General features: G+C 36.2%; 4 protein-coding genes across 6 annotated transcripts; 2 read left to right on the forward strand and 2 right to left on the reverse strand.

The window, feature by feature from the left end:
* Positions 1-1,667: 1,667 nt before the first annotated feature.
* On the reverse strand, positions 1,668-8,909 carry LOC145616491 (protein HIRA-like). Of its 3 annotated transcripts, none has more exons than XM_081671222.1 (10): positions 8,452-8,909; positions 7,582-7,857; positions 6,896-7,147; positions 6,372-6,769; positions 5,251-6,235; positions 4,541-4,751; positions 4,116-4,356; positions 3,329-3,451; positions 2,854-2,968; positions 1,668-2,542 (listed from the first exon to the last, which is right to left on the reverse strand). In XM_081671222.1, the coding sequence occupies exons 1-10, from the start codon at positions 8,557-8,559 to the stop codon at positions 2,018-2,020; spliced, it is 3,234 nt and encodes a 1,077-aa protein (XP_081527348.1). In that variant the 5' UTR covers positions 8,560-8,909; the 3' UTR covers positions 1,668-2,017. The 3 variants fall into 3 exon arrangements, with proteins under 3 accessions (XP_081527348.1, XP_081527347.1, XP_081527349.1); XM_081671221.1 differs by having other exon boundaries at positions 5,251-6,238; XM_081671223.1 differs by lacking the exon at positions 8,452-8,909 and having other exon boundaries at positions 5,251-6,238; positions 6,896-7,150; positions 7,582-7,685.
* Positions 8,910-10,008: 1,099 nt separating this feature from the next.
* Positions 10,009-13,029, forward strand: LOC145618290 (pentatricopeptide repeat-containing protein At2g27610-like). The gene has a single exon (XM_081673065.1). It carries the CDS (start codon positions 10,212-10,214, stop codon positions 12,855-12,857), a length of 2,646 nt encoding a protein of 881 aa, XP_081529191.1. The 5' UTR covers positions 10,009-10,211; the 3' UTR covers positions 12,858-13,029.
* A 691-nt stretch (positions 13,030-13,720) lies between these two features.
* LOC145616108 (uncharacterized) lies at positions 13,721-15,167 on the forward strand. Its single transcript, XM_081670814.1, has 2 exons — positions 13,721-13,746; positions 14,552-15,167. Exons 1-2 carry the CDS (start codon positions 13,721-13,723, stop codon positions 15,165-15,167), a joined length of 642 nt encoding a protein of 213 aa, XP_081526940.1.
* Positions 15,168-16,242: 1,075 nt separating this feature from the next.
* On the reverse strand, positions 16,243-22,939 carry LOC145617626 (protein SUPPRESSOR OF K(+) TRANSPORT GROWTH DEFECT 1). The gene is made up of 8 exons (XM_081672349.1): positions 22,171-22,939; positions 20,530-20,635; positions 19,391-19,589; positions 17,964-18,032; positions 17,811-17,885; positions 17,595-17,693; positions 17,246-17,401; positions 16,243-16,709 (listed from the first exon to the last, which is right to left on the reverse strand). The coding sequence occupies exons 1-8, from the start codon at positions 22,646-22,648 to the stop codon at positions 16,584-16,586; spliced, it is 1,308 nt and encodes a 435-aa protein (XP_081528475.1). The 5' UTR covers positions 22,649-22,939; the 3' UTR covers positions 16,243-16,583.
* Between the last annotated feature and the right edge of the window lie 1,135 nt (positions 22,940-24,074).

A 24,074-nucleotide genomic window follows, 5' to 3' on the forward strand; every position in this document is an offset into this window, starting at 1 on the left:
TATTGGCCAAAATTGAAGGCTATAATATACGATTTCGGGTTAGTTTTTGACATCTTTTAAAAAAATGAACTAAATGTGTTGGATGACTCCTGGGGTCATATAAGAAGGGTTGAAACCATAAGACACCGATAAAGATGTCCATAAATTATCAAGAATGAGTTTTGACTCTATTTGAAATTCGTGAAATATAGTGATGTTGTATAAGTGTAATAAAAAGATGTGAGTTGGCATATATCAATAATGATGTCATATGCGTATATTAAAGTGATGTGACTTGAATATAATGATGTCATGAAAGTATATATTAAGTGATGTGACTTGTGTATAATGATGTCATATGATGAAAGTAAATTTTTAATGATGTGATGTCATAATGTGACGTGACTTGATGATAGTGATTTCATAAAAGTATAATTATGTTGTATAAGTGATGTAATATGGGTAAAATAGTGATGTAATGTTTAAGGCTAATAGTGATGTGATTTGACAAAAGTAATGGAAATGAACACATTATATGATATGATGATTGATTTGACAATAGTAACTATGAACAATCATGTTACTATTCAGGGGCGAAGCCAGGATTAAAAATCTATGGGGGCCAAGAAACGATAAAGTTACCCACCAAAATTAAAACCATTTAAAAAAAAAAACGCTCAAAGTGGGGAATCGAACCTAAGCCCTTTCTCTCACCAAGTCACTGTGAAAAACTCCAACAAATCAACTAGGTTATCACTAACATCATGATATGTAGGACAAATATTAGCTATTTATTAGTTATTCTAGGGGGGCTAAAGTATATATTACATATTTCATCAGTTGGGCCACGGGGGGCCGGGCCTCCACCAGCCCCACCCCCCCCCCCCCCCCCCACCCCATGTGATTGATAGATTTAAACAAACTATTTATGTTTGTAATGTAAGCATCATATCTTATCTCATGTAAACAATCACCAACAACCCAAATTGTCCCCCAATCACCCTGTTGTGGGGTCAATCACCATATTCTCGGTCTCGGTCCCAAACCTCGAAAAAAGCACAATAAGGGAAATATGAGATGTAAAAAGTGTTAAAAACCCATATCAATAAAGTTTTTAAGTTACATAATTGCCCATATACTTTAAAAAGTTGATCAACAAGTCCAGTTTAATACTCCCTCCGTCCCCAAATGATAATCCTTATGGGCAAAAATCACAGGAATTAAGAAACTTAAATAAAAGTAGTAAAATTACATTGAAAAGATAAATTTACATTGGGTATATAAAATAATAGAGAGATAAAGTAATAAAAGTATATTGAGAAACAAAATTTACATGGGAAAATTAAATTATATTGTTGCAATTTGAGGGAATTTTGATAAAAAAATTGATATTAATGGTACTTGAAAAAAGTAAATGAGACTATCAATTTGGGACTAAAAAAAGTAAATGAGACTATCAATTTGGGACTATTATTTGGGGACGGAGGGAGTATTTTGTAATATCACCATCAGCTAAGAACATTATCAAGCACGGACATTCATGCTGTTTTTGAAATTGGAGTCTTGCTAATTGCTATATAAAAAATTTCAGCCTGACATCTAAGGAAAAAACTGTGAGATCTCTTGAAAACAAATTTGGTTCTGTATAAACACAACACTAATCTAGTCTATAGCTGAACAAAGAGTGTAAGAAAGATGGTAAGATAATGGCTAGCAAAAATTCAAAACAAGAATTTATAGCTGAACAATATTCCAGCTTCAGATTTTAATATATTTACACAGCTATTATCTAGAATTCTACAAAAGCCTAAAAAGTGCAGGGACAATTGCCCATGTAAGGTATTCAACCTCGGCACCAACATTACACATAGTATAGACTGCTAGCAATCATTCAATTCCATCTCTATATACACTTTCGAGGCCAACTCCCCTGCTTCCCTGCTAATATAACATGCCCGGAGACATTCATATATGAGTTATATCCAAATGTGTATAATCCTCGAAATTACATACCTCATGAAGACCAAAACTACTGTGATTAAATCATGCTAAGAGTTGTACCTTTGGCAGGCAGAGCTACTACTACCTTCTCTGCCCTGGGCACGTCTGCATTTACTGGTTCCACAGAAGACGTTAACTGGTTTACCTGATCCTTCACCATCACTAAATTGACACCATCCCTTCCTGGGATTAAAGTCAGATCTTCTGCTTCTGTATTCTGATTTGTTTGATCTGTTGGATCAGTGGAGTGATCCATTGGGTGATCTCCAGTGTACGGTGTAATGTCCACTTGTTCTGGTTTTCGAGGGACCAAGTCTATTATATGGTTTAATACAGGTGGATCAGCTTGTTGCATATCATTTAAAGATGGAATCACATCTGCCCGGGCAGTAGCCTGGGCGGCTGTCATTGGAAGATTTGAGTTGTTTTGTTCCATGTGTGTTTCAGCACTTCCATATTCAGAAAGAAGATCCATGAATTCATTTAGAAGCCTCTGTACTTTCCTATTTGATGCCAGAGCTGGAAGGATGTCTTCTCTCAAGAGTTTGTGTTTCTTCAATCCCTGCAAGCAACCAGCCCATCAATGCACATAGAGTAGAGGACCACCTATAAAGAAGATATCCCCTCCATTTTGCAAATAAAAAAATTACTTTAACCCCGGGTACTTGTACTGGACCCAGTAGGTGTCCGATATACAGTGTCTTTCAAGTGTCCAAACCATGTCAGACTCGACACATAGAACCCAAGTTAGGAGTAACAGAATTTACAAGGATTTTTCTTTACCCTTCTTCGTGGTAAGATCTAGAGAAAATTTTAATACAAAATACACCTGACATTAAAATTATGTAGGCAATTAAAAAGTGAAAGCCTTACAAGAACACTAGGATCCCACGCTATGTTAGGGTCTGATATTGCAGCACCACCCATCCCAGTAGGAGGTCCAAGGAAACTCTCACATACTTCACGTAGTCGAGACTCGTCAGCTTCTCTGTAAACCCACCAAAAAGATGTCAACTGTGAATGATAGCAACAGAGCCAGACGGTAACTAATATAAAATAGATACATTCACAACAGAAAACAGATACGTGTGTAAGACTAAAATTGCAACGCCACTTCGCCATTAAAAATCATAATAAAAAAAGGTAAAATATTATTCAGCAAAGAGCCCAGAGTGTCAATGTAAAAAAATCATGCAACTGTAAAAAAAATTGATATCCACTTTAACCTTTACTTAGCTCCACTTATGGGGTGAAGAAAGAGCATAGAAAGCCTACAAACCTACAAACCATTTTTACTAGAACAAAATAATTTTTTGTTTTAAAAAAACAAGGCAACAAGCCTACAAACCTGGCAAGGTAGCGAACATATGACATAAGACATTGGCGATATTCATTTGGAGACTTCAATGCCAAAGCCGATGCTAATTGAGCCTCCAAGTGCGAACGGGTTTGCATACCATCATCAGCCACCCTATAAAGGCAGAAAAAATACATATTTTTATTTTTGAAGGAACATGAAACAAATTACTTAAAGAAGCAATTTTAATTACAACTCCACATTTGAGCACACCCCTATATTTTCAACGTCAATACATACTCCGGTCGCAGGATGCTATCATGCTAATGCATGCATTGATATGTTAACAACCAACAGAAATTCTAGGATTCCAAATCACACAGAAAATCTACATTATAAGTTCAAGTAAAAAAAGTAAAAAATCATACAATTGAAACAGATAAGCATCTGCCAATGCAACAAACTGTAAGACAGCCCAATGAGATTTTAGGGACCATGTTAATATGTTATGTCATATAATTACTCTAGCTGTACCAAGAATAACCTCACTTCCATGCAATAGCTATTGTGTTGCGTTATGGCCAATATACAGTTAAACAGACTTACAATATTTCATGTAATACGTAAAAGCCCAATGAAATTTAGGGACCATGTTATGTCATATGGTTACTCATGCAGTACCAAAAATAACCTCTCTTCCAGGTAATAACTATTGTGTTGCGTACTTGTGTTATGGCTAATATACACTTAAACAGGATATAATATTTTACAAAGCCTGGAGTTATTTTTTTTTTAATGAAAAGAGAACTTTTAAGGTTAAGTTTAATCAATGACTTACCGACTCCAACCTGGCTTTCTTGCCAAGAATTTTCTCACATCCACCTGTAATGTCGCAAGCTCGCCACTCTGAGAGGAGCCCAAATTCCAGGAGCTTGCAAAGTTTGATGCAGGGAAGCAATCATCAGCTACTCGAAGCCAGCACTTCAGACTCATATCGAAGAGAAAAGCATGACGAGTGGCTAATACAACAAGAGGTGAACCAGACTTTGACAGCTTTGCAGAAATAATCTTAATAGCAGCTGAAAAGATCATGCAAAAGGTCAGAATCTGCCAAGGTTAATCCAACTAAACTCAAAAAAGCAAAAGCCTGTCCATAAATTTTCAAGAAGGATAGGACAAAATTCTACGGAGCATACTTCATAACTTCATTCATTTTCCCTTCATTATAGAAAACAATTGTGCAAACAACAATTTTGTACTTGCCTGCATCTTTAGAAGAGGCATTTGGATCAGCAGTAATCAAAGATGCTAATGAGTCTTGAAGAAGACAACTTCGGTTAAATAAGTCCCACAAATACAAATACCCCTTCTTTGTGACAAGCAATAATTTCCAACATTCATCGCAATCAACAAACACTGCAGCAGAACCCATCATCATGGTTGGCATGGCACGCCTTCCACATTTTGTGTACACCTTTTGCAGCAAGAAAAGCAGAAAACCCCACAACCAAAGATTGCATTAGAATGTTGCATTAACTTCAAAGAAAATATTTTACAAATATTCAGTTAGGAATTTAGGATAAATGACAAAAGTTTTAGCTGGACACAAACCCCATCAATGTCAAGTAGTCAACAGATCTCGTCAGGAGACACAGGCCAATAGCAAAGATAAGAAAGTTCAGGGGAGGAACCAATGGCAACAGGGGAAAGGAGGATAGATAAAACTAAGATTATAAAAACATGGATTTCCAGTTTGCAAACAATCATGCTAAGGTGGAAATCTAGAGTTTGCAGCAGGGGAAAGGAGGATAGATAAAACTTGCAGCAAGAAATGGTTAAAGTTTGCAGCAGGAGAAGGTGGATATTTGGAGGCAAGTAAACCTTTGCAAATTAAATCAACATAGTTGACAATATAGTACACATTCATCAAAAGATAGACAGGATAGACTGTATATCTTGAAAGGTTTGATTACCTGTAGGCAACCGTCTTCAAACCCAACAGCCCAGAAGTTAGCATTTCCAGCCAAAACTGAGACCTTCCCTGTAATACAGTCAGACCACAAAGTTTGGGATCCTCTACTACAAACAATTTCTGTTTCCTTTACCAATGACATGTTACTCAAGCCAACAATGTCACTAACTGCGTGCTCTCTAGGGCGAGCTTCCAATGTAAGTGGCATTGCATCTGTACCCTCCTTCTTATCTACAACCTTTATTGCAAGATTAGCATTACAAGAAGCTAAAGAACTTGAGGCCTTTGCAATGCTTGATGATTCAACAAGAATACCGTCATCTCTACTTGAAGCAACTGGAACTCTTTCAATGACCAAACTATCACTAAAGCAAGCCTTGGCCGTGACCCCACTACGTTCCTTAACATCAGAACCTGCTCCAAGGGTTCTCCTAACTTTAGCAGCACTCAAGTCTATTCTTCCATCAGAAGATGCTAGAGATAGATCAGGTGCTTGAGACTGGGGTGCAGCAGTTAAATTTTCTTGCTGCGGAGGCATACCCACTGGTTCAGGAATAATCCTTTTTCTACCATCAGGCCGCCTATATTCTTTCTGCTTAACGGGACTTGAAACACGAGCAGAAGTAGCCACTTTATTCAAACCCTCAGAGTTTATACCTCCATTTTTCTTTCCATTGTCAAGATGTGATTCAGAGACCTTTGTCACAATCCCCAAATCAGACGAAGGCTTTGAAGCTACCTGCTCCTGCTGCACATCCATGGTAACCTTTTTGCTTGGGGTTTGCTTCGCTGCAGCTGCTTCAAGTAACAGCTGTGCAGGGCTTTCAGCTAAGTTAGCTTGCCGGCCCCTAACATCGCCGTAGCGGCTTTTCTTTAATTCATCTAATTCCTCATCTGTTAGCCTCTGACCAATTTCTTTAACTTCAAAATGAAATGTTGCCACTGAGCCATCTAAGGAACAGGCAAAAAGTGAGTATCCGTCAGGGCTCCTGTTTCCAAAAGAAAATGGTATGTGAGATAGAGATGAGGTAATGACAATTAAACTAAAAAAAGAACATAGCAATAGATAATATTTGTCCAATGATTAAATTTGGGAGAAATGAAATGGATACAAGACATTACCAAGATAAATCAACAACACTTTGAGTGAAAAAATGCTTTGCCACAAAGAGAGGACGTGGACTTGCAGTAGTCCAGACAGTTATAGTACGATCTTGACTACCAATGGCAATAACATTATATGGCTGTAAGTCTTTTCCTCCAGTCTTTGAAGTCCCATTAGCCCATCCAGCAGATGAAGCTTTAACATCCTGAGGATTGGAGAAATTTCTTTTGAACATTGAATGATTGAATTTCACAACTATAATTGGGGCATTATGTCCCAAGAAGTCAAAAGTAGCAGCCCATTCGCCTCTTTCTAACACAGGTGCTGAATGTCTGGGCTTTTGGAAACCATGAGTTGTTGTTATAAAATGGCCACAAGGAGACCACCCAAGCCGCCTAAAAAATGTTGACCCAAGCTGTAAAAAGATATGATTCCTCATAAATAACCGCACAAAGGAACTACAAATTTATATTGGATAATCAATGAAAACAGTTCTAGAAAAGACTTGAAAGAGAACTTCAGGAATGGTCAGATATCATACGGATTTAGCCCAATGGCCTTCTGTCTTGTGGGCAAGACTCCAATCAGTCGTTCTCCATACAATAACAGTCTTGTCATCAGATTGGCTAGCTATAAAGGAGCCAATAGGATCCCAAGTGACACCTTTAACCAAACTAGCATGACCTCGGAGAACTGCCGTGCAAATTCCACTGCTCATATTCCAGATGTGGATTGTGTTATCGAGACTTCCACTAGCCAACATTGAGTCATCTGGAGACCAATTAAGATCCACCTACTTCATGCATGAAAAAATACTTAGGTCAAACAGTCTCGTGTTAAAGCCAATTATGCTTCAGAAAACAAACATAGAATTATACCATAGGCAGTCCAGTAAGCTGAAATAGCATTGGTTAATATCAAGCATCATTTTAGTGTAGCAGAAAAGCACATGTCAGCCAAGTGATTGATGTTACTTATTTACACGCTATATATGAAGTTTTGAAGGATATAGGCATATAGCTGTGCAAACGATAAGAACATAATTACGTGTCATGCAAACAATATAAGGAAAAATCAAGAATGAAACGAAAATCCAACTCAAACAAAAGCATACAATCTCGAACTGACTCTAAAGATGGGAATGCAAGTATGATTGAATTAGGTTCATGTCATGCACAAGCAGTTACAATAAAAACTATGTTCTGGAGAGAAAGCATATATAATTACCACATCTGCAGTGTGTCCCCTCAGAGTCATGACAACTTTCCAATTTTCGATGTCTGGAGGCTCACCACTACCAAATTCAGTGGTTCCTGAACCAGGTCTCCTTTCATGAACCAATATCACTTGATCATCAGACCCTGATGCAATGTGCCGACCATGTTTGGCCCATCTGACACAGTTAACTGAACCAAAGTGATCACGCAGAGTTGCAAGATTTCTGTGTGTCTGATCGTCCTTCTCAGAATCTCTAGCAACAGATTTCATATTCCATATTCTTACCTGGAAACAAAATTCAACATTGAAAAAGAGTATCCATCCTATATTTCAAATCAAACAACCCTAACATCACTCATCAATTGCGAAAACATCTTTATGAGACACTAAGATAAAGCCAGAAAACAAAAGGAAAGCACTACTCCATTGTCTCCATATTGCCACAACTACCTTCTTAAACAATACTCAGCAATAAGCTACGAAATATTTACAATTGAATAGACACGTTTAATGCAGTTCAAAGAAGTAATTATTCACATATCACAAAAAGACCTTAGTGAGGCACAGTTAAACAAAACTCCAAAGCAAACTATCCAATACATTAAATCAAAACAGTAAGCCTAAATGTTAACAGCATTGAATCACAAGATAGAATTTAACAAGACAATAAAATGACTCGCAAGTTTCCAAATTCTCAGTAGGCAAACTAGCAAAAGACAGTAATTTTTACATTTTCCCAGCTCAATAATACAGCATTCTACCAATTTCTGACAACATTACTATATTATTACCAAAAAGTAACAATGAGCATTAAGAAACCCTAAAATAATTAAAATTGTATAATTTGGGAAATTAGAAGACAAAAAATAGAGCTCTAACCTTGTGATCTCCACCACCAGTAGCAAACCTCAGACCACCAGGTTGAATATCAATGGAGAAAATCTGCATACCCTCATGCCTAACCCAACTGGGTTTTTCAGCAATCATCTTATTTTTCAAATAACTACTTGATTAATGCCCAAAATCTACCAAATTTGATTCAAACCTCAAAAACCCATTAACTGGGTTTTAATGAAATGGGTTATTACAAATTAAATTGACCCAAAAAAAAACCCTAGACCTAGGAATGCAAAACCCTAAGTGGGTATGGTAAAGGAAGAAGCTTGAGGCTGAAGTGTTCTTCCCCTTTTTTGCGTTTTTTTTTTTTTTGGTACTGTGTTTTTTTGTAACGGTCGAAGGTTGAGTTTTGTTTTTTGGGGGTGAAAAAGAAAGAACTTTGAAAGAAAGAGTAAAGACCTAAAAAACCTGAAATAATGAATCTGGGTTGATTGATTTGTAATTGCCAAAATTTTGACAAAGAAGAGAAAGATCGAAGGATGAAAGACAAGAGAAGAGTAAAAGATCGAAAGAAGCAAACAAGATTTACCAAAGAGTACAAACTTTTGCCGTCACAACTCACAATTCACAATGCCACATTAGTAAAATATGATTTGATGTTAGTTGAGGGTTTGTCTAATTATATTTTGCCTTAAATTAATTATGCAAAAAGACCTACTACTATATGGAGTGGTCTTTATGTGTTTTTGTAGGGATGCATTAGTGTAAGTGTGTCACAAACTTTTAAATAAAACGGATGTTCAGTAAATTACTGAACATCCGTTATAAAGTGACAATAAAATGTGCAAAAGTTACACTAAAATGCACAAAAGTTACCCTGACATATATAAGAGTTATTTATGCTTCATTGATAAATTTGACAAAAGTGACACTAAATTTGACAAAAGTGACATTAAATATGACAAAAGTGTACCCGATGTAGAGTAAATTACTGAAAACCGGGTGAATACTAAAGTTTTCCCATTGGTATATTAGTGAGTATTAACATTAGGACTTTAGGACTGCGGAATTTATAAATTAGTTTGGGCCTGAATTTGGATTTTGAATCGGATTAAAGTGTATATGATTGAGATATTCTAATTCAGTCACCCATTTTTGGAAAAATTTAATTTCGAAACAAACTCGTTGATAGATACTCACTTGTATGAGTAATTGAATATGCCAAAAGCCAAAAATTGGAATACATAGTTTTTTTATAATATTGAGACGTCATTTGGTTGACATGCGAATTAAATTCCCGTAGGAATACTATCTTATGGGAAGTTATTTTCCAAAAACCATTCTTAGGAATCTTCTTAATTTCAATTAACCAAGGGCTTGGTAATTGAATTAAAAATATGAGAATTTAAAATTCCCATAAGATTTCAATTAACCAAGGGCTTGGTAATTTACTTTTTAATGTGTTTTATGGAAAGTTGAAATTCTCCTGAATTCTCACTTCCACCATTTTTTATTTTATGGGTCAATCAAACTAATTCGATTCCCAGTGAAAATCTACTTCCCACATTTTATATTGTCAATCAAACAAGCCCAAAAATATTTGGCTTACCAGAAACAGAGGAAGCTTGGAATATGCAAGTATGATTCAATCAGCTCATTGGAGCTTGTTGCTTGGATGGTGTGTATTCTTTCTACCTTTCGAATTCCAACTTTCCAAAGTCCATATTATTTCAGGTAGTAAAAAATCCTATCAAACAAAGTGCTATCTGCTATAGAAATCCAAATTATAACTGTAACCACCAATGCTTCTCTTTAGACCTTATTACAACAGACTTGCAGAAGTCAAATTTAGGCAAGCTTCAATTTTTTTGAGACACCCACAAATTCTGTTTGAAACCCAGAATTTATATCACTTCCATGGACTTGCTTATGATCCCCAAATTCCAATTGGTGATCCGAAATCTCTGGTGGGATTCAATGCACACCAACTGTTCGATGAAATGCCTGAGCGAAATGTTGATACGTACCTTCAATTGCTCTTTGAATATTCTCGCAGTAGCAAGAACGCGGAAGCTTTGAATTTATTCTTGGACATGCATAGGTTAGGTTTGGTCGACAATGGATCGAGCCTCTCTTGTGCACTGAAAGTTTCCGGTGTTTCGAACAATAAAATTGTTGGGAAACAATTGCATTGCCACTGTATTAAATCAGGCTTTGCAGTGGATGTTAGTGTGGGTACTTCTCTTGTTGATATGAATATGAAATTTGATAATGTGAAAGATGCAAAGCGCGCTTTTGATGAAATGGAGGTAAAGAATGTGGTTACATGGACTTCGTTGCTGTCCGGATATGTGCAACAGGGATTAGTAGAAGAAGCATTGGAGGTATTCACTCATATGGGAACCGAAGGGATTAAGCCTAATCCTTTTACTTATGCAGCTGTATTCGGGGCGTTATCAGATTATGACATGATTGCCAAAGGAAGTCAAGTTCATGCAGAAGTAATAAAGAATGGTTCTAAATTTTATAATCCAGTGTCCAATTCCTTAATTAATATGTACGCAAAGTCTGGAATGGTGAAAGAGGCTAGAGATATTTTTACTGGCATGGAAAGCAAGGATGTTGTTTCTTGGAATGGTATGATTGCAGGTCTTGTGGCAAATGGGCTTGATAGAGAAGCTCTTGAGCTGTTCCAGAATATGAGATTTGAAGGCATACTGCTTACACGGCTTATCTATGCTACCATCATTAAAGCTTGTGCTAGCATAAAGGAATTCTCTCTTGCGAGACAACTCCAGTGTCAAGTATTAAAGAGTGGATTTGACTTTGATCTAAACATAAGGACTTCTCTTATGGTTGCTTACAGTAAGTGTGGTGACATGGATGGTTCTTTCAAGATGTTTGAGATAATGCGAAAAAGTCAAAATGTAATCTCCTGGACTGCCATGATTAGTGGGTACTTGCAGAATGGTGGAAAGGAAAAGGCAGCTTATATCTTTCTAGATATGAACAGGATGGGAATAAGACCAAACGATTTCACTTATTCTGCTATCCTTACTGCTCATCCTTGTGTATCTCCATATCAGGTACATACGCATATAGTCAAAACAAATTATTTGGGTTCTCCAAATGTTGGGACTGCTCTCCTGGATGCTTATATTAAGACCGGAAATGTAATTGAAGGTGCCAAGGTGTTTGAAAACATTAGTCAAAAGGATATTGTGGCATGGTCTGCAATGTTAGCTGGGTATGCTCAAGTAGGGAATGCAGAGGGGGCTATCAATGTTTACCGCCAGTTATCAAAGGAAGGAATTTGCCCAAATGAGTACACTTTCAGTAGTGTCATCAATTCATGTGCAGCCCCTGAAGCAGCAGTAGAACAGGGCAAACAATTTCATGCTTCCTCTATTAAATTTGCATACAGCAGTTTTTTGTGTGTTAGTAGTGCTCTTGTTACAATGTACTCAAAGAAGGGTAATATTGATAGTGCAAATAAGTTATTTAAAAAGCAAGAAGAAAGAGACTTAGTTTCATGGAACTCGATGATTTCTGGATATGCACAACATGGTTATGCACACAAAGCCCTTGAGGTATTTGAGGAAATGCGAAGAAAAAATATAGAAATGGATGGGATTACATTTATTGGTGTGATTTCTGCCTGTACTCATGCTGGACTACTGGAAGAAGGTCAAAAGTACTTTGACCAAATGGTCAATGAGCATCATGTTTATCCAACCATGGAACACTATGCCTGTATGGTGGACCTTTATAGTCGAGCTGGGATGCTTGAAAAAGCCATGAACTTCATAGATAAGATGCCATTTCCGGCTGGGGCAACAGTGTGGCGAAGTCTTTTGGGTGCTTGCCATGTTCGGAGAAATGCAGACGTGGGAAAGGTTGCTGCAGAAAACCTCATATCAATCGAACCAAAAGATTCCTCAGCCTATGTTCTATTGTCAAACATATATGCAGCTACTGGAAACTGGAAAGAGAGAGCTGAAGTCAGGAAGTTGATGGATCTCAGAAAAGTGAAAAAGGAAGCAGGTTACAGCTGGATTGAAGTCAAGAACAAGACTTACTCTTTCTTAGCTGGTGATCGTTCTCATCCATTGTCAGACCATATATACGCAAAGCTTGAAGAGTTGTCTACTAGATTGAAGGATGCAGGATATAGTCCAGATACCACATATGTGCTTCATGATGTGGAAGATGAGCACAAGGAAACTATCTTGTCTAAACACAGTGAAAGACTGGCCATAGCTTTTGGACTTATTGCAACTCCACCTGGCACTCCTATCCAAATTGTGAAGAATCTGCGAGTCTGTGGGGATTGCCATGCTGTTATTAAATTAATATCCAAACTTGAGGGACGGGAAATAACTGTTCGGGATTCAAATCGTTTTCATCACTTCAAAGGAGGATTGTGTTCATGTGGTGACTTTTGGTGACATTCATGTTAGGCCAAAGCATGTAGGGTGGAGGCTTTATGCGTTTTCCGGTTGAAGAGCTTCCAACAACTCAAGACTTGACTAGTATGAAATTGCATATCTATCACCTTCTCTTACAAATGTGAACTTTTTGCAGAATACTCAATTATTTAAGGGTATATGTGGCTACCGATAGACCTCCCTGAATTTCGTATCAAATGGCATTTTTTCTGGAAGGTGATAGTTGTTTCATGTTGTCAAGGCTTAACCTTCAGCCAATGCAAACACAACTCATCTGTATGATGTCTTCTAAATAGATGTTTGCAAAAATGCTTTGGCTGGCTTGTTATGCTTCTCTATTTCTATGCTGAAAAGGCAGTCAGATTTTACTTTGCTTGTAATCCTGGATGATTTAGGTATCTGCAGGCTGCAGCTCAACCTGTCAATCAAGGTTTGTTATATGTTTCTCCTGTATAAACCCTCCGTAAACCCTCAGATATATTTTTATTGATTATTGTCTATCCATAGGTGGAGGAGCAATGAGAACTTTACATCAGAGAGTGTAGAAGAGTTTCTTCTTTAGAAGTTCCAGCAAGGCAATTACTTGCAGAATGCTAGCTAAACTGTAAGGATCAATGTTTTGGACTAATCGGGAATTATATTTCTCACCGGATCCTGAAACAGAAAGTTTACATGCAAGAACGACCTAGAGATGGTTAAATTCCGCTTTCAGAGCATGACATATTGACAGCATAGCTAACAAACCTGTTTTCAGAGTCCATATGGTATTAGGAGATGTTTTTAGCATCCTTAGGAGCTTGTCCAGCAAAGACACTCATGGATATGGATAGAAGCAACTGAACATCAAAGCTCTGTATCATCCCATGCATGGAGGGTATGAGAGTTCAAGGTTTGCCTACATTACATTTTTAAGAGTATATACCCGTAAAACAATGAACTCCCCTTTAAGTAAACGGCTGATGCTTCATGCCTTAACTAGTGCTCCCTCCGTTTGAAATTGATTGTCACAATTCACAAATTATATCTCCTAGCATGCCACTACATATAATTTAATACAGGTATTATATTAAACTCTTTATAGCATGTTGTAACATATTTGTATCTTTTTATCATGGGATGTTCCAAGGGTGTAATTTGTTCATAGCAATCCTGTTAGAACAATGGAGGATTCAAGAATTGGAATAGAGACCAGATAACTTTAAGTCATGTGAATATGTGATTAACATATTCCTTATACGTAGCAGTTTAATTTTGACCCTATTGGCTGATCATCGATTAATAGTATGAAAGCTGATAGACTTTGCAATTTTAGACTGCATAGTAAATGCATAAGATGCATGTGCAGCAAAGGTGTCAATTGGCAGCATATTAACATTTTTTTTTTTTTTTTTTTTTTGCTGTACATAATTACAAATTTTACCAAGTTGTTACAGGTCCACGAAATAATTGAGCTGCTTCTTAAAGCATGCTTAAAGGACAGTTAGATAAACCCCTGGACAATCAAAGACTACACTACAAGCGCATATACGTTACATCTGCCAAATCAAGTACATAAATCACCTAAGCTAACATTATGTGGTGAGAAAAGAAAGTTCGAAAGAAGACTGCTAAAAAAAAGAACAAGGGAGTAGAGATGAAGAAGTATTCTCTATATTTTTGTATATCTCATTACAAATAAGCTATACACATTGTAGAAATAAGGGTGTGTTTGAGCATGAGAGCTTTAATGCGGTTGATGTTGCTAGAGGTTGGATGGATTATGTGCGAGAAAGCAATGAATATATAGCGAAAGTCACCAACAGGGCTGCTGCTGTGGTGTGTCGTGCCCCGAGCTCTTGGAGCTGCCCGAATGCAGGTATGGTGAAGGTTAATTGTGACGCACATATTGGAGCAAACACAAGGCTGGGAGTGGTTATAAGAAGCGAGCAGGGTGGTATTCTTGCTGCTGCAGTACGCCAGGTGGGTGCAGGTTGGGAGGTGAATGTTGCAGAAGCTGCAGCTTGTAGGTTTGGTTTGCAATTGGCAAAGAGATTGGGTTTTACAGAGGTGCTTCTTGAATCTGACGCTGAGCAAGTGGTGAAGGCAGTTAAGTCCAAAGCAAAGGGTTTCTCACCTATTTTCTTAATTTATGATGATATAAATAGCTTGGCTTCCTGTTTTAATTATTTTTCGTTCTCTCATATTAAGCGTGCGGGTAATACTCTAGCCCATCACATTGCTAGATGGGATACTAGAGGATGTAATGAATTTGTATCTCTTGGGTCTTTTCCCCAAAGCTTGATCACTTTGGCGGAAATTGATCTACTTTAATGAAATTCGCAGCTTAGTTTCAAAAAACAAAAAAAAAAAAAATAAGCTATACACATTTATATATGGAATGAGGTTACTTGTAAGCCTATATTAAAGAAGGAAACTCAAGGAACATAACAGTAACATTCTAATTATGTGCATTAACATTCTATGACAACTCAAATACCAATGGCTTCTCAAATACCGCCAATAAAGACTGAGACATATACCGAATCAGTCATTAGGTGAGGTCCAATTGTAAGGATCAGCTAAAGTGTAACATTCTAACAGGTTCCTAAAAATTGCGAACCAGATTTGGAACCTGCTGGTTTCGATTTCCAAACAGGGTACCCTGTCTTTCAAAGTAAGCTTGATAGTTACTTGATAAATTGTTACAAATTTTTTTAAAAAAAACATGGATGTTCACAATAAAAGCTTACAATTTTAATATCGTACTTCAAATATAACAAAGCAACACTAATTGTCTAAAATATTTAAAACCCTATAGGTTCCGATTTCATGTACCCTATAGAAAACCTGTACTAACAGGGTACCCTACAGGTTCCAGGCCTAAAATTTATTGCCCGGAATCAGAACCTGTTACAACAGGTTCCCAGTTTTATTACCCAGAACCGAAACCTGATCAACAAGTTCCGAGTTTGGAACCTGTGGTTCCGAATAAGTTCCGTTTCCACGTCAGGGTACCTTGAATTTTTGCTCACCCCTACGTAGCTAACATATCACATATTGATGGACAATGATGGTGATAACGCAGCAATCCTTAGCAGTGATTTTATAAAATTAGGCTTCAAAGTGAATTTGCAATATAATCAATGAAAACCCATTGTATCAATTCCCAAATTGAATCAAAACCCACCAAGGTACTGCCAACCAAAAACTTTGAGGATGATAAGCAATTAATAATGAACTTGGACTAATGGGTGAGAGAAGTTTTGATTTGATAATACGGTCAAAGTTATTATATGAACAGTACAAAAGGCATGCTATTGCTAGTTATTCAAAATCTAAGAAGCAAAGAAACTACAAACCTACAAATATGCACTGTTTTGGAAAGACTTTTGAAGGAAATAATAAAAGGAACAAAACTTACAAAGTCTGTAATTAAAGATTGGATGTATCATGTATTACTTACAAAAGATTGTCAAACATCGAGTGCCAAGCATGCTACTTCTTTTGATACACAAATTAATGAGCAACAACTTAATGCACAATTATAGGGCCTTGTTTTAACCACAGACAAAACAATTTCTTCAGATATCAAACATCAGAGTAATCGAAATACAAGAGGAGAGCGAATTACACCATAGCTCTTTTGCAAGAGGCAGGGAGAGTAATCGTTTGTAAACAATACCAAGATTTAAATTATGAAGTTATGCAACCTCCTCGTGGTGACATGGAAACCTTCCTTCAGAAAAATTAACCTTCCTCTCCAAACTCTTGTGTAAATCTCTCATGAACCTCAAGATCTGATTTGCTCACAGTTGGCCTCTGCCGGGCAAGTACTTTTTCAAAATCTGTTCTTGTAATAGGGGGCGGAACAATCTGTAATGAGGAATAAAATGCATTACAATTCACACCAGATATGACACTAGACCTTTGTCTTGTGATTAGCAAAAGCAACTTTAACAGCATAAAACCATGACATGACTTGCAAATTGAGTGAAGATATTTTTAAGTTAAGAAAAAGGAGGGAAAATATGGAAGCATTTCCACAGAACTACAGCCTACAATTCAAAACATTGAATAAAGTTCAAATCAGCTTGAGAAACTATTTTATAGAAGCAATTGCACTCAAATTTGTTATTTCATGCTCTAGAGCATCACATGCTTTCTTTAAACTTTCAGTACCCAATAGATTTGAGGAGGGATTAACCTATCTTTTTAATCATTCAGTCGGAAAACCTTTATCAATAGCAAAATTGATATTGTTAATATAAAGGGTTAAGCACCAATTTAGAAGTCTAATTGCTTGAGTATATTAATAACCAATATAGAGTAAGCCTCAATAATCAGCTTCTCCTACAGACTATAATCAAGGAATGATGGCAGCTTTCTCGATGTTTGAATTCAGCACATACCTTAGCAGCAAGTCCTTCTGCTGCAAGATCCTGCATGGTAGTTTGGACAGCACCTGGCTGCCTAGGTCCACAGGGAACCCACACATCATCTTTTGTCTTAAAGAAGAACATTGCATCTTGGGTTTTACGAACAGGTTCAAAAAGTACATCCTTGACCTGTGAACAGGCATATAACATGGACAATAAGACAATCTTTTTAGAAAATAAGAAAGAAAAATATGATACAAAAAAATATAAATTGATAATTACATATAGATTAAAAAGGGACACTAATTTTAGTATTGCCCAAAAAAGGGACACTAAATGCACAAAAGTTAAGATACAGAAACCAGTCTTTGTAGCGACTTACACAAACAGCTATATCTGAACCAGAGAAGCCCTCTGTTTTACGAGCTAAGAATTCAAAATCACTCTCAGTCAGGTTGTGAGGGGTATCCCCAAGATGAACCTGAGATCACAAAAGTTACAAAATACATTAAATGAGCAGAGCATGTCTCCAAATATAGAATAATAGAAATGGCTAAGAAACTAAAAGGCAGGTAGAAGAATAAAAGCATTTTAGAACCTTAAACATATGCTGTCGAGCCTTTTGATCTGGTAGGGGAATATAAATACGCTTGTCAAAACGTCGTCTAATAGCCTGCACATATCATCCATTTAGATACATAGGTACAGGAATCCCTCGGTGCAAAGTAGAAAGGGATGTGGATGTAGGTACCTGGTCTAGAGCATACGGTGTGTTTGTTGCAGCAAGAACAAGAACTTTTTCATCGTTGTGTCCAACACCCTAGGGAATGTTACATCAGAAACTTTAGGTTTAAAATCTCAAAGTTAAGAACAGTAATCAGCAAGACTTTCAAATCAACAAGCAAAAACAATCAATGGTTTGTTACAAATTAACAATACAAATCAAAGCCAATACATCCAGCTCATCCAAATTTAAAGGCAGGGAGGGTGAGAATCAAAAGAACTGAAGGATGATAGAAGGATTAATTATCAGATAGTTTTTCATCACAGTAATTTCACTACACACTACCAAGTGAAAGCCTAAATGCTTGTTTAATTAACAGCAAAATCATCTTTACTTATCCTGTCTTCAACAAACAGAACTATATCCTCAAACTCAATGCTAGCAGAAATTGTAAAAATATGGAAGAAACACCTTCCTAATTCCTAGAAATATTACTTCCGATGCTAAACCAAACAAACACTTAACATAGTTTCCTAGTAAGGTTTCCCCTTATTCAATGATCTCTTACAATTCTCTCTCTAATGAGTCTAATCTTGATTAAAATCACGTTTGCCAAAGCAAAATTCAATCAAAAATATCTTTAATTATACTTTTGTAAAAAAATAATATAAACTGAATTTTAATTAAGAACACATTGAAACAAATCTAACAAGATCCTACACCACTATGTTTTTTCATAGCTACAAATCACAAATGGATGTCAAAGCAAAGTTTATAAATAGTGTCATAAGTAAAAGGTGCAATTAATTGGGATTTGGGAAGGAGAAAATATGTCAGAAATTGACAAGCCGGAAGTTGGTACAGCCTACAGACAATCTACAAAAATTATATTTCCTCCGTTTTTTTTGAGTTGCATCCCTTTCCTAAAAAGGAGGTTTAAAATAGTTGCATCACTTACATTTTTAACTAATAAATTCTCTCTATCCCTCTCCTACCACATGGGCCCCATTTATTTATTTTTTCTATACCTCTCTACTCAAAAAAGTGCAAAGGAGTCCGTGAAAACAAAAGTGATGCAACTAAAGAAAATGGAGGAAGTAATAAAGGTATGAGAATTTGATAAATATGGTTCAGATCGAAAAAAATCATTTGCATATTAGTTGCTCATCACAAGAATTTTTCAAAGCACAAAACGACATTGCCCAGAATGACAAGTTAGCAGATGAAAATTAACCAACACAAAGACAAGTGAGTCATTTAATCTGAGAATAGTCAGAACAGGATATTTGATTAGCTACTATTCATGTCATGAGAGGAAAATGGTTGGGGAACGGTAAAAGGAGCACATGCTAGCATAGCAAAACAGAGTTACCACGAATATAGAAAATCAACAAAGCTTACAACATGAAAGAACTATCTAAATGTCAAACCAAGTGATTGTAAAGCAAAATAACCTGCATTTGCACAAGGAGTTCTGTCTTGATACGTCTGGAAGCTTCACTTTCATTTCCTTCTCCTCGTTGACCACATAATGAGTCTATTTCATCAACAAAGATAATCGAAGGAGCACTCTCACGGGCCATTTGGAAAAGATTGGAAACTAATTTTTCACTTTCACCCATCCATTTGGATACAAGATCTGAAGATGATACACTGTACAAAAAATAAAAAATAAAAAAAATAAAAAAAGAGTTGAAATTTTATTCAAAATTTTCATTTGAGTAGAACCAATGTGTCACTAGATTCTAGTTGATACCACATAACAAAAGTACAAAGCACAGACTGGGTGATGCAGCAGTAGCCAAAAAGCTAACAGACAGCAATTAAAATGAAATAGTGGCACAAAGAGACAATCATTAAGCCAGAGGGCAACATTAACGATGAGAACAAGAAAATAGGAAAAAGATCATATGCAATAAATGAGTAGATAAAACTGAGATCCTCCCCGTCTTTTACTTTGTTATCTAGTGAACCAAAGCTACAAGATGCAAGGTACTGCATCAGCTCTTGAATTGCACCTGGAGAGACTATATACATGCCATTTTAATTATAGAGGGAGAACCATTACTTGTTAAAAAACTATACTTGTTTTCAATAGGAGGAGCTAGATCTTGAGAAGAAGTGCACAGAACAACGATGATAAAAAGCACCCAGTATTAATCCCAAATAGCAAGGTTGGAGAAACAACTTATCCTGGTAGTTAAAGACTACTTAAGAGGGTAATTTCTTATGTACCTATTTACCATAGAGGAGCTAGTAGCCTAGTACAGCAATTCAGAAGCAAGTCAACGCTTGAAAAACTACAACTAAATTCAGTATAACCACTTCATTTTGACCATATCAACAACACACGCCCCCCATTGGCTGTCGTTTGTGATTTGAACATAAAGGAAAATATCAACTTATTATAATTTTTACTTATTAATACAAAGATATTAATGGTCTAAATTTGCACATTGACACATGTGAAAGTCATACTAAGTAAACAAAAAGCCAAATGCCTAACTCCACCAAAAAGTAGTCAAGTTCTCCGATGGACATATAACAACTAAAAAATACATCTTAATGAGATAAATCAGAGCACACTATATACCTATAAAATGTTGAGTCAGCTTCAGTTGCAACAGCCTTGGCCAGGTATGATTTTCCTGTTCCGGGTGGTCCATATAGAAGAAAAGCTCTCCATGGCCGTCTTTTACCTATAAAGTTTAATACCATGAGCTATCAAAAATTGATTTGTGAATAGTTTATGCCAACATGCCACGCCACGTGAATGATAATCTCATAACATCAGCTGGGAAACACCAAAAAATTCAACATAAAAAGTACACCTTGGCACTCTTTATGAGGAGCACCAGCTAAAAAGGCAAGCACTCTTTAAGATATGGTCTCAAATTCTAAAAAAAGCAAGCACCCTATATAAATGTTAATAAGATGAATATTCAAACATAATAGTTACTTTAGCAAGTAAAAATCAATCAACAACCATTGACAAGGCACAAGCTAACACAGAGAACCAGTGCAACTTATTACACACATGGCACTTCTAACGGGCTTCCGATCTCCATGAAGAGTTAACAACTTTGGATTTGTATAAACTGAAGAACCAAAGTATAACAAAAGGACTATTTGGCAAAAGTAATCCTTATTAGTTAAATTAAACCATGACTGTTCAATGAATTAACTGTTGGCTTAGTAAAAAAAAGTTTATATAATATATTACAAACTATAGCTACTTCTACCTCCAAATCTACATTTTTCAGCAGCTCCAAAAAAACTACCTCAACAACTAATAGCTAACTTAAGACACTACTTCAATAAACACAAATTTTTACCTTAAGTGATTTTGGTTGAAAAGACACAAAACTAAAGAAGCTGGTTGAAAAGCTGTTCAACAAGGCCAAAATCCCTAAACTTATAAAAGGATGAAAACAACAGCCACCTCAAGTGAAAAAAAGTTTTCTTTGAACAATAAACTACTTTTCGTGAACAAATATCTTGTCCCATTCTTCTCTAACGAAGATATAATAAACCATACCCATCAAAAAGTCGAACGCAAGAAGTGAGCCTCATATAAGGGTTTCCAAGTTTGACTCAAAATTAAAATAAGTTCATATAAAGCCTAAAAGTTTGGTCTGATTTAGATAAGGTCTAATTAGTTTGAATGAGTAGTTTTAATGTAAAAAAGGACCAACTGACCAAGGTCTTACAATACCGAAACCAAAACAACAAAAGGAACTACCAATAGCCCAAAATACACCATAATTTAAATTTATTCTCAAGCAACTATCAACAGCTACGATTCAAATCAATCTTGCATTCCGCAAATCAAGTAGAACAATCCCCCACAATGTGACCAGTGATCATTAGTGAAACCAAATAACACAAATACTACTATAGTATTAATAGATCAAACTCTCATTCATACCACTTAAAACTTCAAATCATACCCAAAATCAGCATATCTAAACTACCCAAGCAACAAAATAATACAATAGCCTCAAAAATCTTATAAACAACCTAAATGAACATAAAATTCCAGCCGTCAAATTCTAACTTCTACAGTATCATAATTTGTCGATATTCATCAATCATTAAAATAACAGAGAATCAACCCCAAATTATCATACTTTCCGAATCATCAAACACCCAAAATTCAATACCAAAACCAACAATTCTCAAACAAATTGCAAAATCAAATTGTGAAAATAAATTTAAAAAGTGACAAACTAACCGGTGAAAAACTGAGGGAATTTAACAGGCAATATAACAGCCTCTTGCAAAGCTTGCTTAGCACTCTCCAATCCAGCAACATCACTCCACTTTACATTTGGCTTTTCTCTGATGATCGCCGAATTAAGCCCGGACCGCAACTTAGCCTGCTCAGCATCCTCCCCATCCTTATTCTCCCCATCCTTCGACTTCGCCTTCGGCCGGGCCGCAACAGCCGCATCGACGCCATTAGAAGCAGGCCCAGCACCTCCTCCTTCGTCGAGAACCGTCCGAATCTCCTCAGCTCGACGGAGATACTCCGTGAATTTCTGAGTAATTGCTTCACGAATTTTAGGGTTTTTCTCGTACTTCAAGTGGGTCTTAAAATACTCCAATGCATTCATGTAAAGAGGGAAAGCTTTGGCGTAATTTCCAGCATTGTCTTCTTGTACTGCTTGTTTAACGTACTCGATCGCTTGTTCTTTGAAATTGCTGTACATAATTGACGAATTTGATTAAATTGGATTGGGTAAATTAGGGTTAGGGATGCATAAAGGCGATGCTCCGATTCGATTGAATTGAATTGATCTGAATTTGATTTGTGATTGATCGATTGTTCGTATTGTGCAAAAGAAAACCTAGGAGAGAGAAATTGGAGGTTGATGATGAAGGAGAAGATTCAAAAGAGGTGACGCGTGAGAAAGACGAAGAATTGGGGGAAAAGGGTGCAACGCGCACCCTTGTGGTGGTGGATTAGATAGCCTATGAGTTGAATGACAGATTTAGGAAGGTTCTTTCCTTTGATGCTTTCATTGGCTTTTTATTTTATTTTTGGATTTTCTACACCTCGGAAAAAATACTCGGAAAGTATTCAGTTCAGCTCCAATCAATTCAGTTCAATAAATGTGAACAGACTCTAAGCCATTAAGATAATTTTGGGTTTCTAACAAGAGAAGGGCTATTCAAAGTGCAGTTTAGAGTCTTTAGACCTCACCAAACCGCAACTTTGTGGTTTGTAGTCTGAAAATTGCGGTGCGGTTTTTGTAAATGATCAATTTGCGATTTGCGGTTAGGTGTGCAAGCAAACAAACAAACCGCACTTTACACTATATTTTTATTAAAAAAAAATATACAAGAACTAAAAAATATGAGCTAACCTTTGACTAATAGCTAATTAAAGGTTAAAAAAACAAAAGTATAATAATTGAATTATAAATTAATAATCTCAAAATAAAATAAAAGTCTTGTTTTAAAAAAAGATAATTATTAATTTAAAAAATTATGGTTAAACCGCACCGCATCAAACCGCAAATTTAAACTACATCGCGAACACCCTTAAACAAGAGTATTTCATTTGGGTTCAATTTAGGTCCTAACAAGTCTTGAATCATATTGAGACAATCTAGCCCCCAAATTAGAATTGGTTCGGGTTAGGTTAAGTTCGTGTGTTGTGTCGAGTGATTTATATATCCTCTCAATTATGTTAAGTTTGGTTCAAGTCAAATTCAAATTTGGATTTTTTTTAGGTCGTCTTGTTTTGTGTTTATAGCAGGGTTATGTTGGATAATTCAGGTTTGAAGCAAGGATATATAAAATTCAAGTGGCAATTATATAATTCAGGTTTGAGACCAAACCTCATGTTATTAACTATTATATAATTGTGAATAGCAATTATATGGTCATATAAAATATTTTCAATAGGTTATCAAACCAGAATTTGAGCTTATAAATGTTTTTATAATTTTACCATTGTAATTAAATTAAACTCGAAATTAGTTTTAGTTAAATTTGTTTGGTTTTGGGTTGAGTACAAATATGTTATGTCCACATGTGGTTTCATATACTTCCTCTGTTTTTCATTAGATACATCACTTTTTGAAATTGCGGACTACTAGACAGTTTTTGGAGTAGAAAAAATAAAGAGGG

Source organism: Chenopodium album, chromosome 26 (genome assembly GCF_948465745.1).
Source record: "Chenopodium album chromosome 26, dcCheAlbu1.1, whole genome shotgun sequence".
Classification (NCBI taxonomy): domain Eukaryota; kingdom Viridiplantae; phylum Streptophyta; class Magnoliopsida; order Caryophyllales; family Amaranthaceae; genus Chenopodium; species Chenopodium album.

Bases quoted from the DNA above. Each gene is read 5' to 3' on its own strand.
- LOC145616491 (XM_081671221.1), bottom strand. From the start codon at position 8,559: ATGATTGCTGAAAAACCCAGTTGGGTTAGGCATGAGGGTATGCAGATT. The intron at 2,969-3,328 runs GTTTGTAGGCTT...GTGGGTTTACAG, and splicing joins TATGTTCGCTACCTTGCCAG to AGAAGCTGACGAGTCTCGAC. The intron at 2,543-2,853 runs GTAAGGCTTTCA...GGTTGCTTGCAG, and splicing joins CGTGGGATCCTAGTGTTCTT to GGATTGAAGAAACACAAACT.
- LOC145618290 (XM_081673065.1), top strand. From the start codon at position 10,212: ATGCTTCTCTTTAGACCTTATTACAACAGACTTGCAGAAGTCAAATTT.
- LOC145616108 (XM_081670814.1), top strand. From the start codon at position 13,721: ATGCATGGAGGGTATGAGAGTTCAAG. The intron at 13,747-14,551 runs GTTTGCCTACAT...TACACATTGTAG, and splicing joins GGAGGGTATGAGAGTTCAAG to AAATAAGGGTGTGTTTGAGC.
- LOC145617626 (XM_081672349.1), bottom strand. From the start codon at position 22,648: ATGTACAGCAATTTCAAAGAACAAGCGATCGAGTACGTTAAACAAGCA. The intron at 17,694-17,810 runs GTTCTAAAATGC...TTGTGATCTCAG, and splicing joins CTCGACAGCATATGTTTAAG to GTTCATCTTGGGGATACCCC. The intron at 17,402-17,594 runs GTAAGTCGCTAC...GCCTGTTCACAG, and splicing joins GTTCAGATATAGCTGTTTGT to GTCAAGGATGTACTTTTTGA.